This window comes from Pelodiscus sinensis, chromosome 20 (assembly GCF_052426305.1).
Source record: "Pelodiscus sinensis isolate ZL-2025 chromosome 20, ASM5242630v1, whole genome shotgun sequence".
NCBI lineage: Eukaryota > Metazoa > Chordata > Testudines > Trionychidae > Pelodiscus > Pelodiscus sinensis.
This window is the reverse complement of record NC_143071.1, coordinates 17,182,075-17,205,930: the sequence shown is the minus strand read 5'-3', so window position 1 is coordinate 17,205,930 and position 23,856 is coordinate 17,182,075. Positions and strand designations below refer to the sequence as shown.

Below are 23,856 nucleotides of genomic sequence, written 5' to 3'. Positions count from 1 at the left end.
GGTCCATGGGTAAGGGAAGGTGCAGGTGCCAGGGGATTCTGGGGGTGAAGCAGAAGGGCAGACACCTGCAGGGGAGAGACCAGCACCAGAGGAGAGAGGCAGGGCAGGTGTGTAGAGGGAGGTGTTAGAAGAGGGGATGAGGAGGGGTAGCTCACATGATCAGAGCAGGGCTACTGGAGGAGTGGGCACGGGGGAGAGAAGGGCTGGTGGAGGGGGGGCAGGTCTCAGGAAGGCTGAGAGCAGTGAGAAGGGCAGGAGTCAGGACAGTAGAGGAGGGTGGAGGGTTGGGGGCAGCAGGCACCAGGGGAGCTGATGGAGCAAGGGGAGGAGACATGGCAGCAGAGGGAAAAGGTAGAGGTTTATAAAATATTTATTAATAACTTGGGTGGCACATCCAAACAAGCCACATGAACTCAGTACTGGTACACAACACTAAATTCATTTTGCTCATGGGAGGAAACTCTTAGACTACATCTACACTGGCATGATTTTGTGCAAGAACTCTTTTGCAGAAGAGTTCTTGTGCAAAAACTCTTCCAGAAGAGAGCGTCTACACTGGCATGTCCCTTTGAGCAAGGGATGTGCTTTTGCGCAAGAGCATCCATGAGAGTGTAGGGATGTGCTCTTGCGCAAGAAAGCTCTGATGGCCATTTTAACCATAGGGCTTTCTTGCGCAAGAAATTCATGTTGCCTGTCTACACTGGCCTCTTGCGCAAGAACAGTTGTGCAAGAGGGCTTATTCCTGACTGGAAACATCATAGTTCTTGTGCAAGAAGTACTGATTTCACACATTAGAACGTCAGTATTCTTGCGCAAGACCTTGCGGCCAGTGTAGACAGGCAGCAAGTTTTGGTGCAAAAGCGGCCGCTTTTGCGCAAGATCGTGCCAATGCAGATACAGCCTGAGATGGAACACTTCCCCCAGCCTCTCCGCCCCCCTGAGTTAGTGTCACACACATTGGGTTAATGCAATTGCAGGATAGGTGCATGAGGGGGGTTTGGTGGGGCCCAAACTAATCCCTATTGGTAGGAGGATGGTGGGAAAAGTCCTTGAGGGAAGAGGTCACATGACACCTTTTACTTTTGGTCATGTGTCCATCTTGCCCTGAGAGTATTGCCTCCAGAGGTGTGGCTAACGGAGGTCAGGGGTGTGGCTAATGAGGGGGGTCAAAGAGTACATTTAAAAAAAATTCTTTGGGTGCACACCCTAATGAAATATGCTGCGCATGCCTATGATAGGAAGCAGTAGAGCATGTAACAGCAGGGCTGGGTCCTAGAGAGCTGAACACACTGCCTGCAGCAGTCTGAGGGAAGGGATTGGCTGCTGGGGTTTCTGGGAAGAGGAGGAAGTAGGGGTGGAAGAGCAAGTTAGTCAAAGGGGTTCAATAATCTCGCGTAGGACACCATAAATCCTAAGGACAGCCCTGCTGTCCTGCTCCACTCCTTCTCCAAGGCCTCACGCTGCTCACACCATCCTCCTTCCTCCCCCATCCTCACTCCCATTCACCAGGCTGGGGTAGGGTGGCGGGGTGAAGTCTCTGGTCTTCAAAAAGGAGTTTGTTGTGTGGGAGAGACTCCAGGCTTAGCTCAGGGTTGGGGATTGTGTCCGGGGGGGTTTCTGGGTGCAAGCTTTGGGAAGGAGTTTGGGTGCAGGGGGACTCACATCTGGGACAGGAGGTTGGGTGCAGGAGGTGGTTCAGGCTGGGATGGGTTCAGGAAGCAGGCTCTGGCTGGGCACCATTTAACTGAGACACCTACTGGGTGGTAGAGCAGGGGGGTTAAGGCAGGCGTACTCCTGCCCTGGCCCTGCACCCCTTCTGAAAGCAGCTGGCATGTGCAGCAATGGCTCCATGGCAACATGTGCTGCCCCTCATCTAAAGGCACTGAGCCCACAGCTTCTACTGGCTACAAGTGTCTGTTATTGATTAATGGGAGCTTCCTGCAGGGATATACCAGCCACTTCCAGGAGCAGTAATTACCACAGGGATAATGACTCCAGCCACGGCAGGTTGGGAAGGTTAGAATTCAATCCTCAAAGAATTCAATTTAAGTGTAAGAGAGAAATGAAGATGATGAAATGCACAGACCAGTCAAAACCCCAAACTACTCTACTTTGCAAGCAGTATAAGAAATAACAACAACTCCCCATGTGTGTGTGGGGTCAGGAGATGAGAGGGAAGGACACTGTGTGTTTGTGAGAATGACAGACACACACACAGTGTGAGAGTGACAGAGATTTGCATTGCCAAGCTCCCTCCAGCCCCTTCTCTCTGTGTGGAGTTGGGTATGAAGTGGGAGAGGGGCACCTTGATATCAGCGCCCTCCTCTTCTCTCTCCCCTGCACAGCAAGCAGGAGGATGCTGAGGGGACAACTCCAAGGCAGAGAGTGGGAGCAGCATGACAGCGGAGGGAGGTGCCAGAACTCAATAGCTTCCCGGCCAAACCAGTCAGGATCACCTGTCAGAGGCTCCAAGACCTCTCGGTAGATCCTGATTGGTGAGCACTGGTTTGGGAGCAGGGACAGGCAATAGGTGGCCCATGGGCTGGAGACAGTTTGCCGCTGGCAGGTCAGCAGATGGTTTATCTGAGCATCTGAGGACATGCAGGTAAGTGAAGGGTCTGGTGGCCTGCCACATCTAACCCTGGAGAATAGTGTCCAATCCCTGAGCCTTTAATTGCTTACCACTGTCTTGGAAGCTACTAAGAGGAGAAGATCTTAGCATCATAGAGCTGGAAGAGACCTAAGTCCGTCCCCCTCTCCAAGGCAGGACCTATACCAACTAACTCATCCCAGCCAGGGCTTTGTCAAGCCGAGACTCAAACACCTCTAGGGATAGAGATTCCACCACCTCCCTAGGTAACCCATTCCAGTGCTTCACCACCCTCCCAGTGAAATAGTTTTTCCTACTATCCAACCTACACCTCCCCCACTGTAACTTGAGCCCATTGCTCCTTATTCTGCCATCTGTCACTACTGAGAACAGCCTCTCTCCATTCTCTTTTTATAGTTACACTCATGGTTGCTGCAGACCTACACGTAATTTCTGGATGCTTGTGGGGGGACAGCTGCAGGGCTGCCCTATGCAATAATGAGGGATGGAGACACCCCAACAGATGAAGGCTCAGTGGATATGTTTACACCAGTGGTTCTCATCCAATTTACCACTGTGTCTGCACATGCAGCTCCCTGCGAGTGATGTGGGCCGCATGCACCCAATGGATAAGTTACCTGTATGGTCCCAAGGATGTCATGGATTAGGCCACAAGCAACCCGCAAACTGAGAACTACGTTTACACTGGAAATAAAAACCTTCAGCTGACTTCTGCGCCAGCTGACTTGGGCTCACAGGGCTCAACCTAAGGGCCTGTAAATGCATCTAAGGGCTTCAGACTTGGCCTGAATCCACCGTTCTAGGACTCTACGAGACGGGAGGGTCCCAGCATGTCTACCCTGCAATTACACACCCTGGAGCCCAGGCCCTTAGCCCAGTCAGCTGGCACAGGGCAACCGCAGGTGTCTAAGAGCACTTGGTGACCCAGCCTTATGCTGTGTAGCAATGAGCAGCATTTTTCAGGGCTCTACCATCATCCAATCTGTGTAGTTGGGTCAAAGCTTTTTTATCAGCATCTGCTAACAGTCACATTCACGCTGTGACCTGCTTCCCTTAATGCAAACAGTAAACACCCCCATTGGGAATGGATGTGGAACAACTTCCTCTCATAGGCTACGTCTACACTACAGGGTTTTCCTGCGGAGAGTATGCTAATGAAGAGCTCATTAGCATTTGTTGCATTGTCATTAGCATATTCTCTTCCAGCAAAACCCTGCAGTGTAGACGTAGCCATAGTGAAACACCCACCTCTTCCAACAGAAGTGGGCAGCTGAGAGAGCTAGAAACTTCCCATTCCACAACTGGTCCCTGGGTCTGCAGGTTTCACCTTCCACTGGTCTGAAAGGAGGGTCCCAGCCATCTCACAGAAACCTGATATTCCCAGGGAGCAGAGGTTGCAGGTTTGTGGAAATTTTGGTGGTGCCCAGACCATCTCCTGCACCCCTCCCCCACTCAAACTCCCTTCCTCCTACATGTCTAAGACTCTTGGAGGGAGCTTGGAGGCTGCTGCAGGCTCTGGGCTCAGGCAGGTAATTGGAGTGTAGGATGCAGGCTCTGGGAGGGAGTTTGGTTGCAGGAGAGGTAAGGGGTCAGGCTCTGGGAGGGATTTGGGGGAAAGCTGGGGGGCAGGAGAGGAGGGGGGTCAGCATTGACCTGGGGCTCCTCACTCTGGCAGTGGCACTGGGCCTTTTTTCAATTGTCTGGGGCTGGCAAGCCAGGTGGGAAGGGTTGCACTGGAGAAGGTGCACGGGTGCAGCAGACAGGGCTGAGGGAGAGACCCAGGCCCAAACTTTGCTGGAGCAGAGCTCCCAGGCCAAGAACGTTGCTGGGGTCTGGGCACCACAGGTCCATATAACCCACTGTCTCTGCCAGGGAGAGAGTCGTGTGCAGAGGAAACCGGGAACTTTGGATGGTCCCTGTTTCGATTTGGATTCTTTTCCCAGAGGAGGATACGGGCACTGTGAGGATTGCTGGTAGAGGTGCGGTGAGGAACCAGGAGGATCTGGTTGGAATGGGCTGGGGGAGGGACCGCCACGTGGTCCTGGGCAGGACTGAGAAGAGGAGAGCAGCCCAACACCACAACAGCGGCACGGTGGGACTAGGGGAGGCGGGTGGGGATTGCGGAGGAGGAGCAGAGTTAGCAATGGTGTGGCCATCAGCCCAGCCACCAACTGCCAGGTCTTACCATGACAGTCAGTAATCACATGATGGGAAGTGTGGCCCAGCTGTTCTCTCATCCTGTGCGATAGCAACATTTCCTTTAACCATGCTTCTCCTTTTTAAAAATAGCAAACACCAATCATCAGAGAGTGCCAACTTAGCAGCTTCTTTCTGCAGTGAACACCCGGTTTTGCAAAGGGAAGTGGTCAGTGGGAACATTGAGAAATGTCATATCATAGATCTGGTCAGTGAGTGCTGGGGTTTCATTTTCAACTCCCACAATTAAGAAAGAAGGACCCTGACTGTTCTTTTCAAGAAATTAGAATTTCTGGAGAATAGATTCACCTGCTGATGGAATCCAGACCATGAAGCTTTTCTCTGTTTTACTTTGGAGTCTTTTCCCAGGTGAGAATGACATGGGCTTTTTGCAGATCACACACTCTTGGGTTTGCAGAGGTCACAGGCTTTGCCAACTTTACCAACTGATCTTGAAAGTCTCAGGTGTGCTCTGGTCATGGGTCTAAGTAACTCTCATGGGAGATGGAACTTTCAAAGTGTGCAGGATAGAGAAGCTTTCAACACAGAATCTGTGTCAGCAGACTCATTTCTTTGCAGAAAAAGTGATCTGTAAAGTCTACGTAAGGAAAATTTAAGTTCAAAGGGAGAATTTTAGCACAGATGGTCAAACAATGGAAAACATTATTTATTACAATTCTTTGCTAAAAAATTACTAACAATTTCAACAAATATTATTCACATCAAACTATTAGAACAGCTCTGGAGATGAACATGTAAAAATAAGGGGGGATATTATATTGTAAACCCTACTGAAATCTTACTATCAGGAACATCATGCAGTACTTGATACAAGTGGGTTTTTTTTTCGTTTGTGCATTGGCTACTTAATATATTTAAGTGACATTCAAAGGCAGCTTTTTAAATAAAATAATCAAACAATAACTGTAGCAAAAGTGAATCAAAAATACCAATTTGGAGCCTAATATTATAAATACTTGCCCAGCCTTCATAGTCATGATTAATCCAACCAATTTACACTAAGAACATGATTAATCCAACCAATTTACACTATGGCTGAGTCCCCATGAAAACAGCCTGACAGCTCCTGTGCTTAACCTGAAGCACAGGAGTAAATCTTTCAGGATGGTGGTGTTGCTCTTTTCCGATCCCTTGTCTAGATTAGCATTTACAGATACTATGTGAGATCAAACGAGCTAGCTCAGCCTACTTAACACCTTCCAAACTGTGTTTTACAAAGTGCCAAAGTAGTCTGGTTTATATCGATGAGCTCTCCTGGCATGTTGCACGTTGGATAGTCTCTGGAGAACAGAGCAACCAAACTAGGAGCCTGAACTGGAAAACCAAAACAAACTGACATTTTAGGTGAAAAAGAAAACAAATGTTTCATTTTCAAAAGTCTGTATGAAATTGACCTAGTAATGTCAATAACCTCAATTAAAAAATCCAAATATTTTGTTGAAGCAGAATGTTTGCTGTAGGAAATGTTCCTACTGGAAATCTTAGTAGTGAAAACTGTGATTCAATGTGGCGTCCCTCTCAGCCTCTGAGCCCAACCAGAGTGGAGCAACGAGACACGAGTGCCAACGAGAATCAAGACTCATTTCAAGGCCCCTCTTTTACGCTGATTCATTAACCTGCTGAGAGCAGAGCTGCCCGCACCTGCTCCCAGCCAGGCCCAGGGGAGAGTGGCACTTGCTCTCCTTCCCATGGCACAGCGTTAAGAAGTCAGGTTTTTGGACGGGTAACCATGGAAACCAGATGCTGCAGACACTGACCCCCTACCTGTCCTTCCAGACACTGAAGCATCGCCCCCTCTCCGGGCACTGGGGACATGGCATTGCTGCTGGCAGCCGGAAGGGTGCCCGTGTCTCACTGTCTCTGTCTCTCGCAGGCTGCTGGGCAGTGACGGGCCCCGGGTCAGTGCGCGGCCGCCCGGGCGGGTCGGTGACTGTGGAGTGCGGGTATGAGAAGGGCGATGAGGAGAATTCGAAGTTCTGGTGCCGGGAAGGAACGTGGCTAGAAACGAGGCGCTGTTCCGACGGACACTTAGTTGAAACGACAGAGCGGGAGGCCGAGGTGACTCAGGGCAGATTCTCCATCCGAGACAATCGCACCCGGCGCGTGTTCACTGTGACCGTGGAGAACCTGACACTGGCCGACGCTGGCACTTACCTCTGCGGGGTAGACATGACTGCGATTGATCGCAGGCACACCGTGTCAGTCTCCGTCTCCCCAGGTAAATCCCTGTGCTGCCCCCGCCAGTGTCAGGGCTGCCGGGGTCGGGCGCGGCCGGCGCTGCCTTGGGGCGGCAGGAGGGTGAAGGGCAGATCTGCTGTGACCCAGACCCCACAGCCCCCCCGCTCAGGGGCCGGGCCCAGAGCTGTGAGGGCTCAGAGGGAGGGCGCTGCCCCCTGCTGTACTCCAGCCATCGAGCCCCCCCGCTGCGCCCCACAGCACCTTTGCTCAGCACCGCCCAGTCCCTGCCAGCCCCACAGCGCCCCCTTGGGACAATGGCCGGTCACTGAGATCCTCAGGCTCAGCCACGGGCCAGTCACTGGCTGAGCCGAGACAAGGTGTGGGCGTTTCCCCAGGGAGCAGAACTGGGGAGAGGCACAGCCCTGATGCATAAGGCAGGAGAAAGGATGCGAGAGAAAGTGGGAAGGGGAGGCGCAGGGTAGATAGAACAGGAGGAGAGGTGGCAGCTCCTCCATACCCATCCGCCCTTTACTGTACCCAGGTATCCCAAATATTTAGCGAGTGGGGATGGCAGAAGGGTGCAGCCAAGAGCAGCAGAGACCTCAGTTTAAGTTTCATCATGAAGAAATGTTTTGCCGCTTCCCGACAGAGAAAACAGAAACCTGCCCTGAATAACCAGAACAGAGATCAAGAGACTCTTTTGTTTTTAAAATGATTTTAGACTTTCAAAGAGCTTTGGGGGGCATATTTGTAAATTGCAAATTATGAACAAATGTTAGGAAAGTTGTTTACATTTCTAAACTGTTATTCATTCTCATATTTAAGCTTTGACTACGGTTTGTTTGTTTTTTCCAGCTGAGATCTCCTTTGGCCTTCCATGTTTCAGCAATCCCACCTTAGCTAAATGTTTTACAGTTAAAAAGTGTAAATGGGATTGTTCTTGTACCTACTGCAACCATCACAATTCATTATTTACTGGCTCATTTGTTAGGAAGCCCCCATTTCCTTCAGAATGACTGTAAGGCCTCCTGTGTTGTGTGTGGTGACAAATCACATAGCGCAGGTCTGGTCAATAAGCAGATTGCGGGACAAAGACAGGACAGGACATTGGCACTTAGGGTCAGCCATCGTTATAAAGATGTGTGGATAAAAGTGCTGCTGTACCAGCTCTTTTTATTCTTTGTGATTGGGAAAGGGCTGTGTTAGTATTCTTTCTTCCATAACATGTACGTGTGTGTGTGTGTGTGTGTGTGTGTGTGTGTGTGTGTGTGTGTGTGAGGTTAGTAACTGATAGGTGCAATGGTGGCACACATATGAACAAGCACACGTGGCCTCAATCTTGAGGCACAAGACAAAACTTAGTCTGCTCATGGATGGAAAATCTTAGAAGGAACACTGGGCCAGCTGCCCCCCTTTGCTCCGGCTGGAGCCAGGGCACGGTGAGGCTCACCATGCTGGGGCACCCTTGGTGGGTGGAACGCTGCTGTAACACAGGGCAGGATGCGCGATGGTGGAAAGCTTCCCCCCTTTGCTCTGTGGGGGCACTGGTAGATAATGTGCAGTCACAGGTGAGGCATGGTGAGTAGAGGACAAAATGTATAATTATAAATACTTGATTTTAGGTGTATCTAGTATAAATGAAAAACAGACGGTTTATTCTACAACACTGTCTTGGGGTAGATCTTGGGTTGCAGGTAAACTCAAAAAGTGATCTTGGCATGAAAAAGGTTGGTGACCACTGCACTAGACTATGAAATGAATCGAGTGAGTGTTGCTGGTGCAGCTGATAGTGGAGCCTACAAACACCTGCCCCATTTAACACACACCTGACAAGTAGAGATGTTAAAATGTGTTTAATTAAGTGACTGTGTAACAGCTGAGAATTTCAACCATTACAGTCAGGGCAGCAGTCGGCTCCCCAGGGCCCAGTGCCTACAGGGAGAGGATATTAAGCTAGCTCCCTGCACATACTGGGAGCCTGCATGTAACTGTCCACATTGTTACACTTTCATATTCCTACTAATAAGATGCACGTTTGTCATTTGCTACTGTCAGCCACACATGCATGCACGGCCTGCCCACAATTGGAGTCAAGATAAAGCTCTCAGGGTATGTCTACACTAGTTCGAACTAGCGGGGTACTGTAGGCATACCGCACTTGCAAATGAAGCCCAGGATTTGAATTTCCCGGGCTTCATTTGCATAAGCGGGGAGCCGCCATTTTTAAATCCCCGCTGGTTCGAACCCCGTGCAGTGCGGCTACATGGGGCTCGAACTAGATAGTTTGGACTAGGTTCCTAATCCGAACTACCGTTACTCCTCGTGAAACGAGGTGTACCAGTAGTTCGGAATAGGAATCCTAGTCCGAACTACCTAGTTCGAGCCCCGTGTAGCCGCGCTGCACGGGGTTCGAACCAGCGGGGATTTAAAAATGGCGGCTCCCCGCTTATGCAAATGAAGCCCGGGAAATTCAAATCCTGAAGCTAACATAGTCCAGGGAGTTTTTAACAGAGCTACATGCACTGGAAGGCCTCATTATCTTCAGCTGTGCTCCCGTTATCCGAGGCAGGTTTCTGTTTTATCGGCATGAAAATGGCAAAAACTTACGGGTGAATGTTCTGACAAACCAAGAGCTTCATGAACAATCAGATTGTGCCAAACATGGGTGGCTGGGTGGATTTGTAACGTGGACTGGCTCTGTCGTTATCTACAGATGTTTCTCCCAGAAGCCCAATTACAGATGTTCTACCCCAAAGCCCAACTATAGAGACACCACAAATAACAAAGCAGCCAGATTCACCTTCTCCAACAACGACTGAATCCAGGTTCTCCTCTAATGCAGACACCACTCCAACACGGTGAGTGCCACCACTCCCGCCCCGTGTCTGTCTGGCCACTTCTCCCAGTGCACAGGCAGGATTCAAAGAGGAGTGACATCCTGGGTGATAACGTCCCATGGAAAAAGGAATGGTTGCTTTTCTCAGCAAGAACCTGGAGGTGAATATGGAGGGAAATGGCCACTCTAGATGCAGAGTAGCTCTGGCCGGGGGCTGTCTGGGTCCTGTCGCATGAGACTGTAGAACAGCACGAATGAATCCCATAGGGAGATGCTGGGATTCCATATAAGGGCAGGGAGGGGAGCTGGGCTGGGTGATGCATTTCTGTAATGAAACTCTGGGCACGTCTTCAGCCTGAGAGCCACCCCAGAATATTTTATTGGAGGCGTCTGGTGAAATCCACAGAGCGTCAGTGTTTTTATTGTATTTCCGCTGCACAGATTCACCGTCCTTATCCTGCTCCTGTTCTTATCGAAGGGCCTCGTTTTCCTGGGCATAGTCTGTGCTGCCACCTGCGGGAGCGTGCGGTACCGGAACAGCCGCAGGGAGAAGGTGTCCAGACAGACACAGTGAGAACATGCTATAGCCACACTGCGGGGTAACACTACATTGGGGTGCTCAATCCTAACTGTACTGTGACCTAAGTAATGCGTTGTGAGTTGTTCAATTGCCGGAATGGCAGGCGGTGGGGTGGGAGATATCGTGAAATTTAGTGACAGACCAAGTTACAATGTCCCTTCCATTCTCCCTCCTGCTTCAGAGATGGAGGAAACAGTCAGATCCACTGGTGTGGAGTATTTCCAGTGGTACCTCAGCCTGCACTCTCATTCTCCAGTGTCTTGGCCTCCCACGGTCCTGCTAGCCACTAGGCCCGTATGTGAGCTCCTAGCCATCAGACCCATGTGCAGGATGCCAATTGCTGGGCACAAGGGCCTGTCTGCTGGGCCCACATGGGTGCTGGCAGCCAGTCTCAGTGCTAGAGGGCAGTGAGGGATGCTTACAGTAGCAGGGGAGGGTGCAGCTCTGTTCCCCAACTCAAAAACTTGTTCAGCATCATTTTACATCAGCACAACCAAGCTGCCAGACAGATAGAGGGAAGTGGCGCCAGCAATCCACCCCTTCCCCATCGTATAGCTCCTATGAGCATGTCTACACTGCAGGGAAAAAGTCAAATTAAGTTGTGCAACTTCAGCTAAGTCAATTGCTTAGCTGAAGTAGAAATACCTTAATTCAGCTTTTGGTGCTGTCTACAGAGGAAGAAGTTGAAGGAAGAGCGATTTCTCTTACTCCTCATGAAATGACAGTTACAGGAGTTGGAGTAAGAAGTTCTCCAGCTCAAATTTATTTCAAAACAACGGCTTGTTGTGTAGACCCGCTCTTCGATATTTTAAAATAACATCAGTTATTCTACAATAACACTGCTGTGTAGACGTACCCTAGGTGTCCTGTCGTCTACTGAGTCTGCTTCCTCTCCTGCCTGGCTGCCTCAGATGTGCCCCCTTGTGGCCCTTGGCTGTACTAGCCTGGTCACATTTTGACTTAAACCCTCAGGGCAGGGATTCTCACTTGTGATACCGCATCCCCCCTCTCAGTTTCTTGCGACACCCCTCTCTGTTGCTCGTGACCCCCTAGGGGATTAGGACTCACAGTTTGAGAAGCGCTGCCTTAGGGTATGTCTACGCTACAGTGTTATTTTGAAATATCTTATCATATATGTAGTAGCCCAAAGTCTGTGACTCTGTAATGCTGAAACGCTGGCTGTTCCCTCTGGGCGGTGCTTTTGCCTCCCGCCATGGCGCTCGGCTGACTTCTGCCCCGCTCAGCCAGGCCGCCGTGAGGGAGCAAGCAGCACAAGCGGCTGTTTGGGGTCTGTGCTCCCCATGCTGCACAGGGGTACTGCCTGGAGAGCACGGGGTCCAAATGGCCACTTGCACTGCTTTCTCCCGCACAGTGGCCCGGCTGAGCGGTGCAGAAGTCAGCTGAGCACCACGGCGGGAGGCAACAGTGCTGCCCAGAGGGAACAGCCAAGCGGCGGGGCCTGGAGGAGCGTGCGTCTCTGACATCAGGAAAGGGCACTGGATTCAAAAGGAGGAAAGCGGAGGAGACAGAGAGGAGAACGGAGGAGGCAGAAGACAGTGAGAGAGAGAATGAGAGAGATGCAGCAGGAGGAGAAGAAGAGAAACAGAGTGAGAGGCGAGAGGGGGAGAAGAAAAAGAGAGAGAGATAAAGAGAGAGGCAGGAGGCAGACGAGAGCTGAGAGAGAGAGAGAGGCTGCTTATGCTGTTTGCTCCCATGCGGCAGCCCAGCTGAGTGGTACAGAAGTCAACCGAGTGCTACGGTGGGAGGCAAAGGGGAGCAGGGCGGTGAGGTACACGGCCAGGGGGCGGGTCCTGGATAAGTGTGCATCCCCGACGGAGACAGAGGAGAGCGGAGAGAGAGTGAGAGGCAGAAGGAGGAGAAGAGAAAGAGAGAAGGAGAGAGAGGCAGAAGGCGGAGGAGAGAGAGAGAGATGGAGCAAGAGACTGGAGGCTCAGGAGAAAAGACCGATATGGAGGAGAGACCTGAAAATCCCATCTTATAATGGGCTAATTGGCTAGTTTCTAAATAGTTATTTTGAAATAACGCGTCTAGACACAAAATGCATTTCGAAACACTGATGGGACGCTGAATCACATTTAAGGTCAGCCAGAACCAGTTATGGCAGAGCATCAAGTCAGGAGTTACCTTGTGTGGCTGCTGCCTGAGACTAACTGAGACCTGTGATTAAAGGGACCCCTCCCCCCCGCAAGACTGCCGGTTCTCAGGTTTCCCTGCTTGCTTGCTCACGTGGATGAGAGACAACAAAGCATTTTGTCTCTGCGTGCTCTGGTTGCCCTCACTCAGGACACCACAGCACTCTGTAACATGGAGCCAGAGTTGCCCCTGGGCACTCTGGTGCTTCTCTTGGATGTGTTGCTATGAGCCTGGCTGCACTTTCTGCAGGCTGCCATCCAGGAGGTCCATCGGAGGGCTGTCAGTATCCAGGAGGCCCTGCGGGAGAGCTTCCACCCTGAGGAGCACTAAGAACCTCCCTGGTCTGCCCCCCTGGGGACTTGTGCCTCATTCCTCCCTCACGTTCTTCCACTTACCCCTCCCTAACCTCCCTTCCTGATGTCTAATAAAATACACAAACTCTCTTTATTTTCATGGACACAAACTCTTTATTTAACAAAACTGGGGCAGGGGAAATGAAACTCTGGTGAGGCTGGGGAAAGGAGGTGGGAGAGGGAGAGGGGAGAAGAGAGGGTGGGAGAGGGTAGGAGGAAGCCTGGGAGGGGGAAGTTGGAAGGGGGAAGCAAGGAGAAGAAGGGGGGAGGGGAAGCTCAAGTCTGAGGGTTGTGGGTCTCGCCGGACCAACTTGATTTTCATGCAAACCTGCTCCTGGGTTTGCATGTGGCCTTTGATGGCCAGGCTGGCAGCTATCCTGCCATAGACGGCCACGTTCCTCCATCTAGTGCAGAGATCATGGATGTTGAGGGTATCCCACCCAAACCCGAATAAGGTCCGTGGTCTCCACCCTGGACCAGGAAGGAGCCCTTGTTCTCCGGGCTCTGGCAGGCTCCTGGGAGCTGGCAGACTGCTCCTGGGGAGCGGTGAAGGGCTGGCTGCCAGTAGCTTGCTGGCTCATGTTTTGGGGCCACTGGTTCAGGGGCAGTGACTGCTGGCTCTGGGCTGGCAAGCTTCAATCTGGCACAGGCACTGTGGCCAGAGTCAACCCCTTTAAGGGCTCTGGGGTTGGGGAAGGGAGAGGAGCGTTCTCGGTTGAGGCTGGAGTGGCCACCAGGGCAGCCTGGGAAGGCTGGAGGACCCCTATTTTGATATAAGTGTCTACACAGCACTTTTTTCGAAATAGCTATTTCAATGTTGGCGTTATTCCTTGTGGAATGAGGTTTACCAAATTCAAAATAAGCCCTCCGCTATTTTGAAATAATTTTGAAATAGCGGTTTGGCTCTATAGTGAAGTTATTTTGAAATAACTTTGCTGTGTAGATATACGCTTATATATAACTGGGATGAGTCTGAGTGGGAAGAGGGAGCCATGCTCTGTAGCCATGATCAGGGATTCCTAGAACCAGACTCACTCCCTGACGGGTGTCAGCAAAATGTTACTGACTTCAGGTGTTTCTCATTCTGTCCTGGGGGGCTTCTGTGGGTTTTGTTGCAGCTCATGAACTGCCTCTTTGCAAGCAGAACCAGACGTAGCAGAAGGCTGGTTTCCAGCTTTGGGCAAAGCATCCGACACAAAGAATCTCGTTTTCTTCTCCTCTCAAGTGAAGCTATTTCTCACAGAGCATGGAGTCTGCTGGAGGTGTCCATCTCTGTGTTTCCCAGACCAGGTTAACTAGGTTTGTATCACTTGAGGATCAAAAAGAAAAGCCCCCAGGAAGAACAGTTTGGCCAGGGAGACAAAAGTTTTTTTGAGAAAAACATGTGAAAAAGCTTTTGTCCTACGAGGAAAAGATTGGAGAGCCTAGGGCCAAATCCGTACCCGATGCAAGCGAACGTAACTCCACCAAGACTACCTCTATACTACCATGTTTTGTCGACAAAGTGCCTTCTGGCAACAAAACAGTGAGTGTCAGGAAAAACGCCCATTTTCAGTGACAACTTCCACCCTGTGGGAGAGTTTTCTCTTCCCTTAATCATGGACAAAGACCCAGTGTGGATCCTGCTGTCTGGTTTGTTGCCACAATTGGCTTCCACCAGTATCCCACAATGCCTGCCCTGCTTGCTGGGCTCAGGGTTTGGAGCTCTGCTGCCCAGCAGGTGAGCTCCTCTCCCCTTTCAGAGCTCTGGGACGTATCCAACAGCTGAGTGAGCTGCTCATTGGAATACTCCTGTTCTGCCCTGCACTAGAAACACAGCGGCTGGCAGACTGCTGCTGCCGGGGGAGGGACGCAGACTGCTGTGCTGCTTTGACATTCTTCAGCTGGGAGAGCTCAGGGCTACTTCTCAGTCTGCTGCCATGAAATAAGGAGGACATGGGAGAAGTCGGAGGGAATCCCAAGATGTGCAGAGATCAGCTCTGCCGTCCCACTGCACTGAACTAAGTGCTGTACATTTTGTCAACAGAACTTGGCAGCGTAGATGTAGACTCAGAGAGTCACCCAAACCACAGGGTCAAAACCAATAGTGACAAAGGCTGCCTTGTCTAGCCTCCCCTGACCTCACTGTCAAGCTACTTCAGCTAGGCAAATAGAATGCCGCGGTGATAGGCGCACACTCAAAGATTGATTTATCGTGTTTTCAGCAGACATGAGAATTTGCTGGTCCAGTGAATTGATCACTGCAGCTTTGAAACAAGGCCATAGAGACATATGGTCAAGTGAGGGAATTGCCAGCAGGTGTTCTCCAGTGGAATCCCCTCTCTCCCTTAATCCCAACTGTTCCAGACCTCTTATTCTTGCAAAGCCATGTCATTTCTCAGGCTTCTGGGGCGGTGGGGCTGACTAGGAGCTGAGATTTGTGCCTCAAGGTCAGGATGATGCTAAATGGAGTCATTTTCTCCTAAACTGAAGACATTTAGGAAAGAAAACAGGCCCAAATGCAGAGACAGATTTCCACACAGATTGGCTGTGTTGCCCGTTTGCTTCCCCCACCCCACAACTTCTCTGGCACAAGGCACAGTTCCCACAGACACCGACTGGGCGAATGGTGGAACAGCGGGCACACAGATCTTTGTAGAATATTATTTCCAACCCCTTCCTCGATTTGGGGAGGCATCTGGATTTATGTGTGTTTGGACAAGTTTGGTGGGTTTTTCTTTATCGCAAATGCACCTGGATAGACTATTGTATGTTTAGAAAAGTACATACAATATTTTACCATTAATTACTGGAACATTACAGTAACCAAAATTGGCACACACTGAATTATAGTCCATGTCAGACTGTTCTGAGAAAGGACAGGAACAAAGTTTGAATTGACTGTAGCTTTGTAAATGTGTAAAAGATGCAGCTACTAGATAAGTGTTAGTAGGCTAGTGAGCAATGTGTGATTTCTTCCAGAATGCGAAAAGATTGTTGTCTAGACAAGAACTGGCTACAAACATTAGTGTGTGGTCTGATCTGTTAACCAGCAGTATTTAGTGTCAGAGTGTATATCGGCTCATTCATGATTTCGCACAGGGGATGTGTGGTATATCCTACACCTGTCCACTCCCTTGATTTAAGCCAATAAAGCAATGTCAGTGATGTATTTGAAGCCAAATTGAGTTCTTGTGGGAACCAAGTGGGTAAGGACTAGGACAGGGGTCAGCAACCTTTTTAACCACAAAATCACTTTTTCAATTGAAGTGTAATATGAAATATACCTCAACTACAAATACCCTGGCCTCAATTCCTTTCGACCCCTTCTTTGAGGCCCTGTCCTGGCTCCACTCCCTCTCCGAGGTCTCATCCTGCTCACTCTATTCCCCTTCCTCCCCCATCATCACTCACTGTCACCAGGCTGGGGTAGGCAGTTGGGGTTCAGGCTCTGGTCTGGGGCCAAGGAGTTTGGAGTGTGGGAGAGACTCCAGGCTTAAGCCAGGGATGGGGATTGGTGTCCAGGAGGAGTTTCAGGGTACAAGCTCTGGGAAGGAGTTTGGGTGCACGTCTGGGACAGGAGAATGGGTTTCGTAGGAGGTTCAGGGCTGGGACAGGGGTTCAGGAAGCAGAATCTGGATGGGCACCATTTAACTGAGATGGATTCTGGGTGGTGGAGCAGGCGTACTCCTGCCATGGCCCTGAACCACTCCTGAAAGCAGCTGGCATGTACAGCAATGGCTCCATGGCACTATGTGCTGCCCCTCATCTAAAGGCTCTGAGCCCACAGCTTCTACTGACTACGGTTCTATCTTATTGATCAATGGGAGCTGCAGGAGTGGTGTCTGCAGGCAAGAACAGCATGTGGACACCCCCTGCTCTTCTTCTCTCAATGGTTGCAGGGACATGCCAGCCACTTCCAGGAGCAGCAGTTACCACTGGGGTAATTTCTCCAGCCATGGCAGGTTCACATGTTAGAATTCAATCCTCAAAGAATTCAGTGTAAGTGTACCGGTAAGAGAGAAGTGAAGATGATGAAATGCACAGACCAGTCAAACACCAAAACTAACCCACTTTGCAAGCAGTGAAAGAAATAACAAGAACCCGCCACGTGTGTGTTGGGTCAGGAGATGAGAGGGAAGGACAGTGCGTGAGAATGACAGACACACACACACTGTGTGAAAGTGACAGAGATTTGCATTGCCAAGCTCCCTCCAGCCCCGTCTCTCTGCGTGGGGTTGGGTACGAAGTGGGAGAGGGGCATCTAGACATCAGCCCCCCTCTTCTCTCTCCCCTGCTCAGCAAGCAGGGAGGCTCTCAGGGGGGCAGCTCCAAGGCAGGGGGCAGGAGCAGCATGACAGGGGAGGAGTAGCAACAGAAATGCCAGCGCTTGATAGTTTCCCAGCCAAATCAGTCAGAATCCCCTGTCAGAAGTACCAAGACTTCTCGGTAGATCCTCACCGACTGGTTGGTGACCACTGGTCTAGGGACAGGGGCGGGCAATAGGTGGCCCATGGGCTGGAGACAGTTCGCCGCTGGCAGGTCACCAGATGCTTTCGTTATCTGAGCATCTGAGGACAAGCAGGTAAATGAAGTGTCTGGCGGCCTGCCAGGGGTAACCCTGGAGAGCTGGGTCCAGTCCCTGGGCCACTTATCGGTCACCCCTGTCTTGGAGGCTACTGAGTGGGGAAGATCTCAAAAGCCGCCCCAGCAGCTCCTTGCTCCCTTTCTGCTCCATTTCCCCCTCTGGTTGGTCAATTGTGTGGAAGGGGCAGTGGGAGAACAGAGCCAAACGCCCTGAGACACCCAGCAGGGAACATGAAATGTTCAGGTTTCTGAAAAGCTGAAGGATCTACCGAATCCAGCAGGAAACGTGTGACTGGCTCATTGGCTTTGGAGGCATTTTAAAGAAAAGTGACAAAAGCTGTCGTGAGAAAGGAGCGATGGTGAGGGTGACTCAGCTGCCCTTCCCTGGGGTGATTTCTGCTCCTTCTACCCAAGGAGTTCATGGTTTTCCCTTCATGCCTGTTCCTTTATCTGAGCCATTTCGCCCCTCAGCTAAACTCACCATCACTTCCATCCTCACACACAAGCAGTAGGAAGGAAAGAGCCTAAGCTGGGGTGAGCGAGTGATATATTCCTGTCTCCATACTTGGAGTTTTCCTATTGTTCCTTCCCCCTTCTTGTAGATTCCATATTTGCCCTTGTGCCCTTGTGCCCTCAGGCTTTCCTCCCTGATCTCATTCCCACTCTGTGCACTACCAGGGGCCTGTAGTCCCAGCCACACATTAACCCCACACTGCGTGAGGATGCTGGAGGGAGGAGAGGGGGGGAATATGCCCCACCTCCCCACTTGGCACACAGAAACACCACTCTCCTTTAAACTCAGCCCCCTTTACATCTCCATGCTAAGCCCCCTGCTTACACCGCTCACACCAGATCCACTCGGTTGCTTGCAGCATTACCAGCTCTCGTAATTTCAGTGTGAGTCTTATAATGATCGGTGCTTTGTTTAAAGCCCCAACTGCTTGATGATCAGGATTAGGGGAGGATCTGAGTTTGCCTTTTTAAAAGTTTCCAGGCACCTGTCAGTGGAGAAAAGTTTGAAAAGACGAGCCAAGTGCACTCGTCAACTGAAGATTTAGAAAGGCATCTTTAAACAATCAAACACTCTTGACTTTTATAGTTACGCTCGTGGTTGCTGCAGACCTACATAAGATTGCTGGATGCTTATGGGGGGACAACCACAGGGCTGCCCTATGAAATAATAAGGGATGGAGAAACACCGACAGATGAAGGCTCAGTGGGAATGTTTATACCAGAGGTTCTCAACCAATTTACCTCTGTGGGCTGCACATGCACCTCTCTGCGAGTGATGTGGGCCACATCCACCCACTAGGTAAATTACCTGTATGGCCCCGTGGATGTCATGGATTGGGCCACAAGCAACCAGCAGACTGAGAACCATGTTTACACTGGAAATAAAAACATGCAACTGGTCTGCTCCAGCTGATGTGGGCTCACAGGGCCCAGGCCAAGGGCCTGTAACTGCAGCTTGGGGCTTTGGGCTTGGCCTGCAGCCAACATTCTAGGACTCTACAAGATGAGAGGGTCCCAGCCTGTCTACACTGCAATTACACACCCTGGAGCCCAGGCCCCTTAGCCCAATCAGCTGGCACAGGGCAAACGAAGGAGTCTAAGGGCACTTGGTGACCCAGCCTTAGGCTGTGTAGCAATGAGCAACATTGTTCAGGGCTCTACCACCATCAGTCACAGTCACACTGTGACCCCCTCCGCTTAATGCAAAAGTAAACACCCCCATCGGGAATACATGTCAAACAACTTCCTCTCATAGGCTACGTCTACACTACTCATTAGCATTTGTCACACTGTCATTAGCATATTCTCTGCCGGCAAAACCCTGCAGTGTAGACATAGCCATAGTGAAACACCCACCTCTTCCAACAGAAGTGGGCAGCTGAGAGAGCTAGAAACTTCCCATTACAGAACTGGTCCCTGGGTCTGCAGGTTTCACCTTCCACTGGTCTGAAAGGAGGGTCCCAGCCGTCTCACAGAAACCTGATTTTCCCAGGGAGCAGAGGTTGCAGGTTTGTGGAAATGTTGGCCATCTCGTGCACCTCTCCCCGACTCAAACTCCCTCCCTCCCACCTGCCTAAGGCTCTTGGAGGGAGCTTGGAGGCTGCTGCAGGCTCTGGGCTCGGGCAGGGAATTGGAGTGTAGGATGCAGGCTCTCGGAGGGAGTTTGGTTGCAGGAGGGGTAAAGTGTCAGGGTCTGGGAGGGATTTGGGGGAAAGTTGGGGGCAGGAGAGGAGGGGGGAAGCATTTACCTAGGGCTCCTCGCTCTGGCAGGGGCACTGGGCCTTTTTTCGATTGTCTGGGGCTGGCAAGCCAGGTGGGAAGGGTTGCACTGGAGAAGGTGCATGGGTGCAGCAGGCACGGTTGAGGGAGAGACCCAGGCCCAAACTTTGCTGGAGCAGAACCCCCAGGCCAAGAATGTTGCTGGGGTCTGGGCACCACAGGTCCATATAACCCACTGTCTCTACCAGAGAGTGAGTCGTGTGCAGAGGAAACTGGGGACTTTGGATGGTCCCTGTTTTGATTTGGATTCTTTTCCCAGAGGAGGATACGGGCGCTGTGAGGATTGCTGGTAGAGGTGGGGTGAGGTGGAACCAGGAGGATCTGGTTGGAATGGGAAGAGGGAGGAGCTATCACGTGGCCTTGGGAAGGACTGAGAAGAGGAGAGCAGCCCAACACCACAACAGCGGCAGGGTGAGACTAGGGGAGGTGGGTGGGGATTACGGAGGAGGAGCAGCGTTACCAATGGTGCGACCATCAGACCAGCCACCAACTGGGGGTGGCAGGGGAGGTGCAAACAGTTCCAAAGCCACAGTGGATCAGGCAGCAGCTGCCGGGGAGACGTGGCCTAAGCTAAGACTCAGGGGAGTGGAGTCAATGTGCTCTCAGCAAGCAAAGGGGCCTAGGATAGGAAGAGTCTTCAGGCTCTAGACTGAGCCCAGAGCCAGGAGGGTCTCCAAGGGAGCAGGGCTAGGAAAGAAAGCCCAGCTTTGAAGAGACAAGGATTCTGCTCTGGTGGACAGGTCTCTGCTGCGGAATGTGCTTAAATTCATACCAAAGGCCCAGAGAAGAGATCCCAGGGAACAAACTTAAGTGAGTGTTGAGGGAGCAGAACATCTAGTGTAGACACAATTTGCACTTCTGCACCAGATCTACACTAGGAGTGTGTGTGATGCCATCTCTTGTGATTGTATCACCACTGTCATGATATTTGGTGCTTGTCTTTAAGCCTCAGCTCCTGGAGTCATGTGATTGCTAGAGAATCAATGCTTTGCTCTAAAATAAGGTGACCAGAATTTGAAAATGTGCGAGAAGGACATTGAGTTGACACAAAAAACATACTTGTATGTGTATATAAATAATCATATAAATGAATTATCACAATATTAGTTGTCTTAGAAGACAAACAGACTTAACAAAAACAATCATATAACATTAAAAACATGAATCTTTGTCGCTCTTTTAAGAAATTAAATATCTCTATCAATTTTTTATCAATTTCGCATTCAATCCATTCATTGTCTTTTATTATATTGTTAATTCTTCGTACTTAGTCAAACAATAAATTGTCATATATTGTGATGCTAAATTTTTCTTTAACAAATAAAACTGTTTCAAGGATTTTAGTCCACTGAAATTCTTCATTCAGCAGAATCCAATCAAACATTTATACTGGTTCATCATGCTAAGTTCAATTTTCTAGATATTCAAGAGCATTTTTATAAAAGCTCATCGCCTCCCTCGTATATTCTTTCTTCATTCCCAGATTGCTCTCTTGTAATTTGTTTAAATTAGTAATTACAATCAATGGAAGGAAATTGGACTCAAGACGTGATTGAAGTTGCTCCTTTAATTGTTTAACATGCAATCCCAGTTCTGTAGAAGTTATATGCTCTTTTTCAATACTTTTTATTACTGACTGGAACAAAGTTGCTTGATTGTGAACAAAATACAAAGTTACTTCAGCAGATTCATTCTTAAAAAAGTTTTTCAAGATCAGTGGACATTTTTCCAGACTTAGAAAATATGATTTTAAAGGCTTGAACAATTGCAGCACTCGTTCAATCGCTGGCATTAAAGTTAACCATCTTGTTTTCGAAATTCCAAACAGTTTTTTATATTCAATTGAGGCTTCTTCGCAAAAAGTCTTTAATGATATAACTCTTACAGTGAATTGTTCAAAATGTAAATAAATTTGAGGTATCACAACTTCAACATCGATGGACATTAAGCTTGATGCTGTATTGATGGCATTAGATACAATATGGGTATTGCAACCGATTCCAATAATCGTTTTCCCAAGTAAATACATCATTTTCTTATGAACATTTTTATCGCCTTGCGATTTACACCACCAAAATTAGTATTTGTGTTATCGGCACACATTGCAATAACTTTATCATTCAAATTATGATTATCCACTAATTTTTTATATGATTGGATATTATTTTAGATGTCTCACCATCAATTGCTTCCAAATTCAAAACTTTGATATGAATACCCTTTTCAAAATTGAAGTAACGAACTAACATTGGATACAATTTTGTATCTTTGTGGTTTAAACATCCGAAAGAAGTGTAACAAATTTAGCATCATCTAAATCTGTCTTCAAATTCTCTTGTGCGTAAGTTTGAAAAATATTGCAAATAATAGCCTCTCCTTTAGTTCTGGCATAATGGAATTTTTTATTATTAAGTACTCTATTCAGTTTTGATATACAGTCCATGCTCCGAAAACTTTGATTGTGCATCACAGTGTGGTACGCAGTGAGATCTTCGGCAGCTGCTAAATTCTTTTTGTCTTCTCCAAATGATGTATTTCCTAAGAAGTCTGTAACTTTCTGGGACATTGATGCCTATGTTAAAGAATGTTGATGTTTGTTTGATGAAACATGCTTCGTTATGCTGGATCGGCCAACTCCTGCCACACTGAATTCCACCGAACAGACAGTACACTTCACTAACGAATCATCTTTTGTTTCATCCACAATTCTGATGAAACTAAATTCCTTTTTAAAATTCTCATTGAAATGGCATTTTCTTTTCTATGTCATTTTTAGGGTTAATTGTGTCCACTAAAAAAATCACATTGACATTATATTAAAATGGCTCAAAATAAATAATAACATTTCATAAATACCCTCTAAATGTACTTTTACTTTATATTTAGCCTTTTAACAGGGGTTCAGTTGCAGTATAATGTTACTTTAAAAAAGAGCGGGATATATTTTTTTGGAAAAGTAGGACAAGAAAGACAATTTTTTTCAAAGATCTGCATGTGACTTTTGAATGCTTGACATTGGTAATACGGGGTTTGCACCAATTCAGCTCTAATCTCTGTAGGTGTGCCAGCTCCTAAACGTCAGTGTAGAGTCAGACAAAGTCTTAGCATGGCAGTCAGTAAACACATGATGGGAAGTGTGGCCCAGCTGTTCTTTCATCCTGTGCGATTGCAACATTTCCTTTAACCCTGCCTCGCCTTTTTAAAAGTAGCAAACACCAATCATCAGAGAATGTCAACTTAGCAGCTTCTTTCTGCAGTGAACACCCAGCTTTGGAAAGGGAAGTGGTCAGCTGGGAGACTTAGAAATGTCACGTCATAGATCTGGTCAGTGAGTTCCGGGGTTTCATTTTCAACTCCCACAATTAAGAAAGAGGGACCCTGACTGATCTCTTCAAGAATTTAGAAATTCTGGAGAAGAGATTCACCTGCTGATGGAATCCAGACCATGAAGCTTTTCTCTGTTTTACTTTGGAGTCTTTTCCCAGGTGAGAATGACATGGGCTTTTTGCAGATCACACAGCTCTTGGGTTTGGAGAGATTACAAGCTTTGCCAGCTTCACCAACTGATCTTGAAAGTCTCAGGTATGCTCTGTCATGGATCTAAGTAACTGTCATGGGAGATAGAACTTTCAAAGTGTGCAGGATAGAGAAGCTTTCAACACAGAATCTGTGTCAGCAGACTCATTTCTTTGCAGAGAAAGTGATCTGTAAAGTCTAAGTGAGGAAAATTTAAGTTCAAAGGGAGAATTTTAGCACAGATGGTCAAACAATGGAAAACATTATTTATTACAATTCTTTGCTGAAAAATTACTAGCAATTTCAAGAAATATTATTCACATCAAACTTTTAGAGCAGCTCTGGAGATGAACATGTAAAAATAAGAGGGGATGCTATATTGTATGCTATAAACCCTACTGAAACCTTGCTATCAGGGACATAGTGAAGTACTTGATACTTGATACAAGTGGGGTTTTTGGGATGTGCGTTGTCTACTGAATATTTTTTAAGTGACATTCAAAGGCAGTTTTTTTAAATAAAATAATCAAACAATAACTGTAGCAAAAGTGAA

At 48.8% G+C, this 23,856-nt stretch overlaps 1 protein-coding gene across 1 annotated transcript; it reads left to right on the top strand.

Moving 5' to 3' along the window:
* Positions 1-4,978: 4,978 nt before the first annotated feature.
* On the top strand, positions 4,979-16,973 carry LOC142819116 (CMRF35-like molecule 6). The gene is made up of 5 exons (XM_075903748.2): positions 4,979-5,176; positions 6,702-7,046; positions 9,720-9,864; positions 10,284-10,412; positions 14,048-16,973. The coding sequence occupies exons 1-5, from the start codon at positions 5,137-5,139 to the stop codon at positions 14,052-14,054; spliced, it is 666 nt and encodes a 221-aa protein (XP_075759863.2). The 5' UTR covers positions 4,979-5,136; the 3' UTR covers positions 14,055-16,973.
* Positions 16,974-23,856: the final 6,883 nt, after the last annotated feature.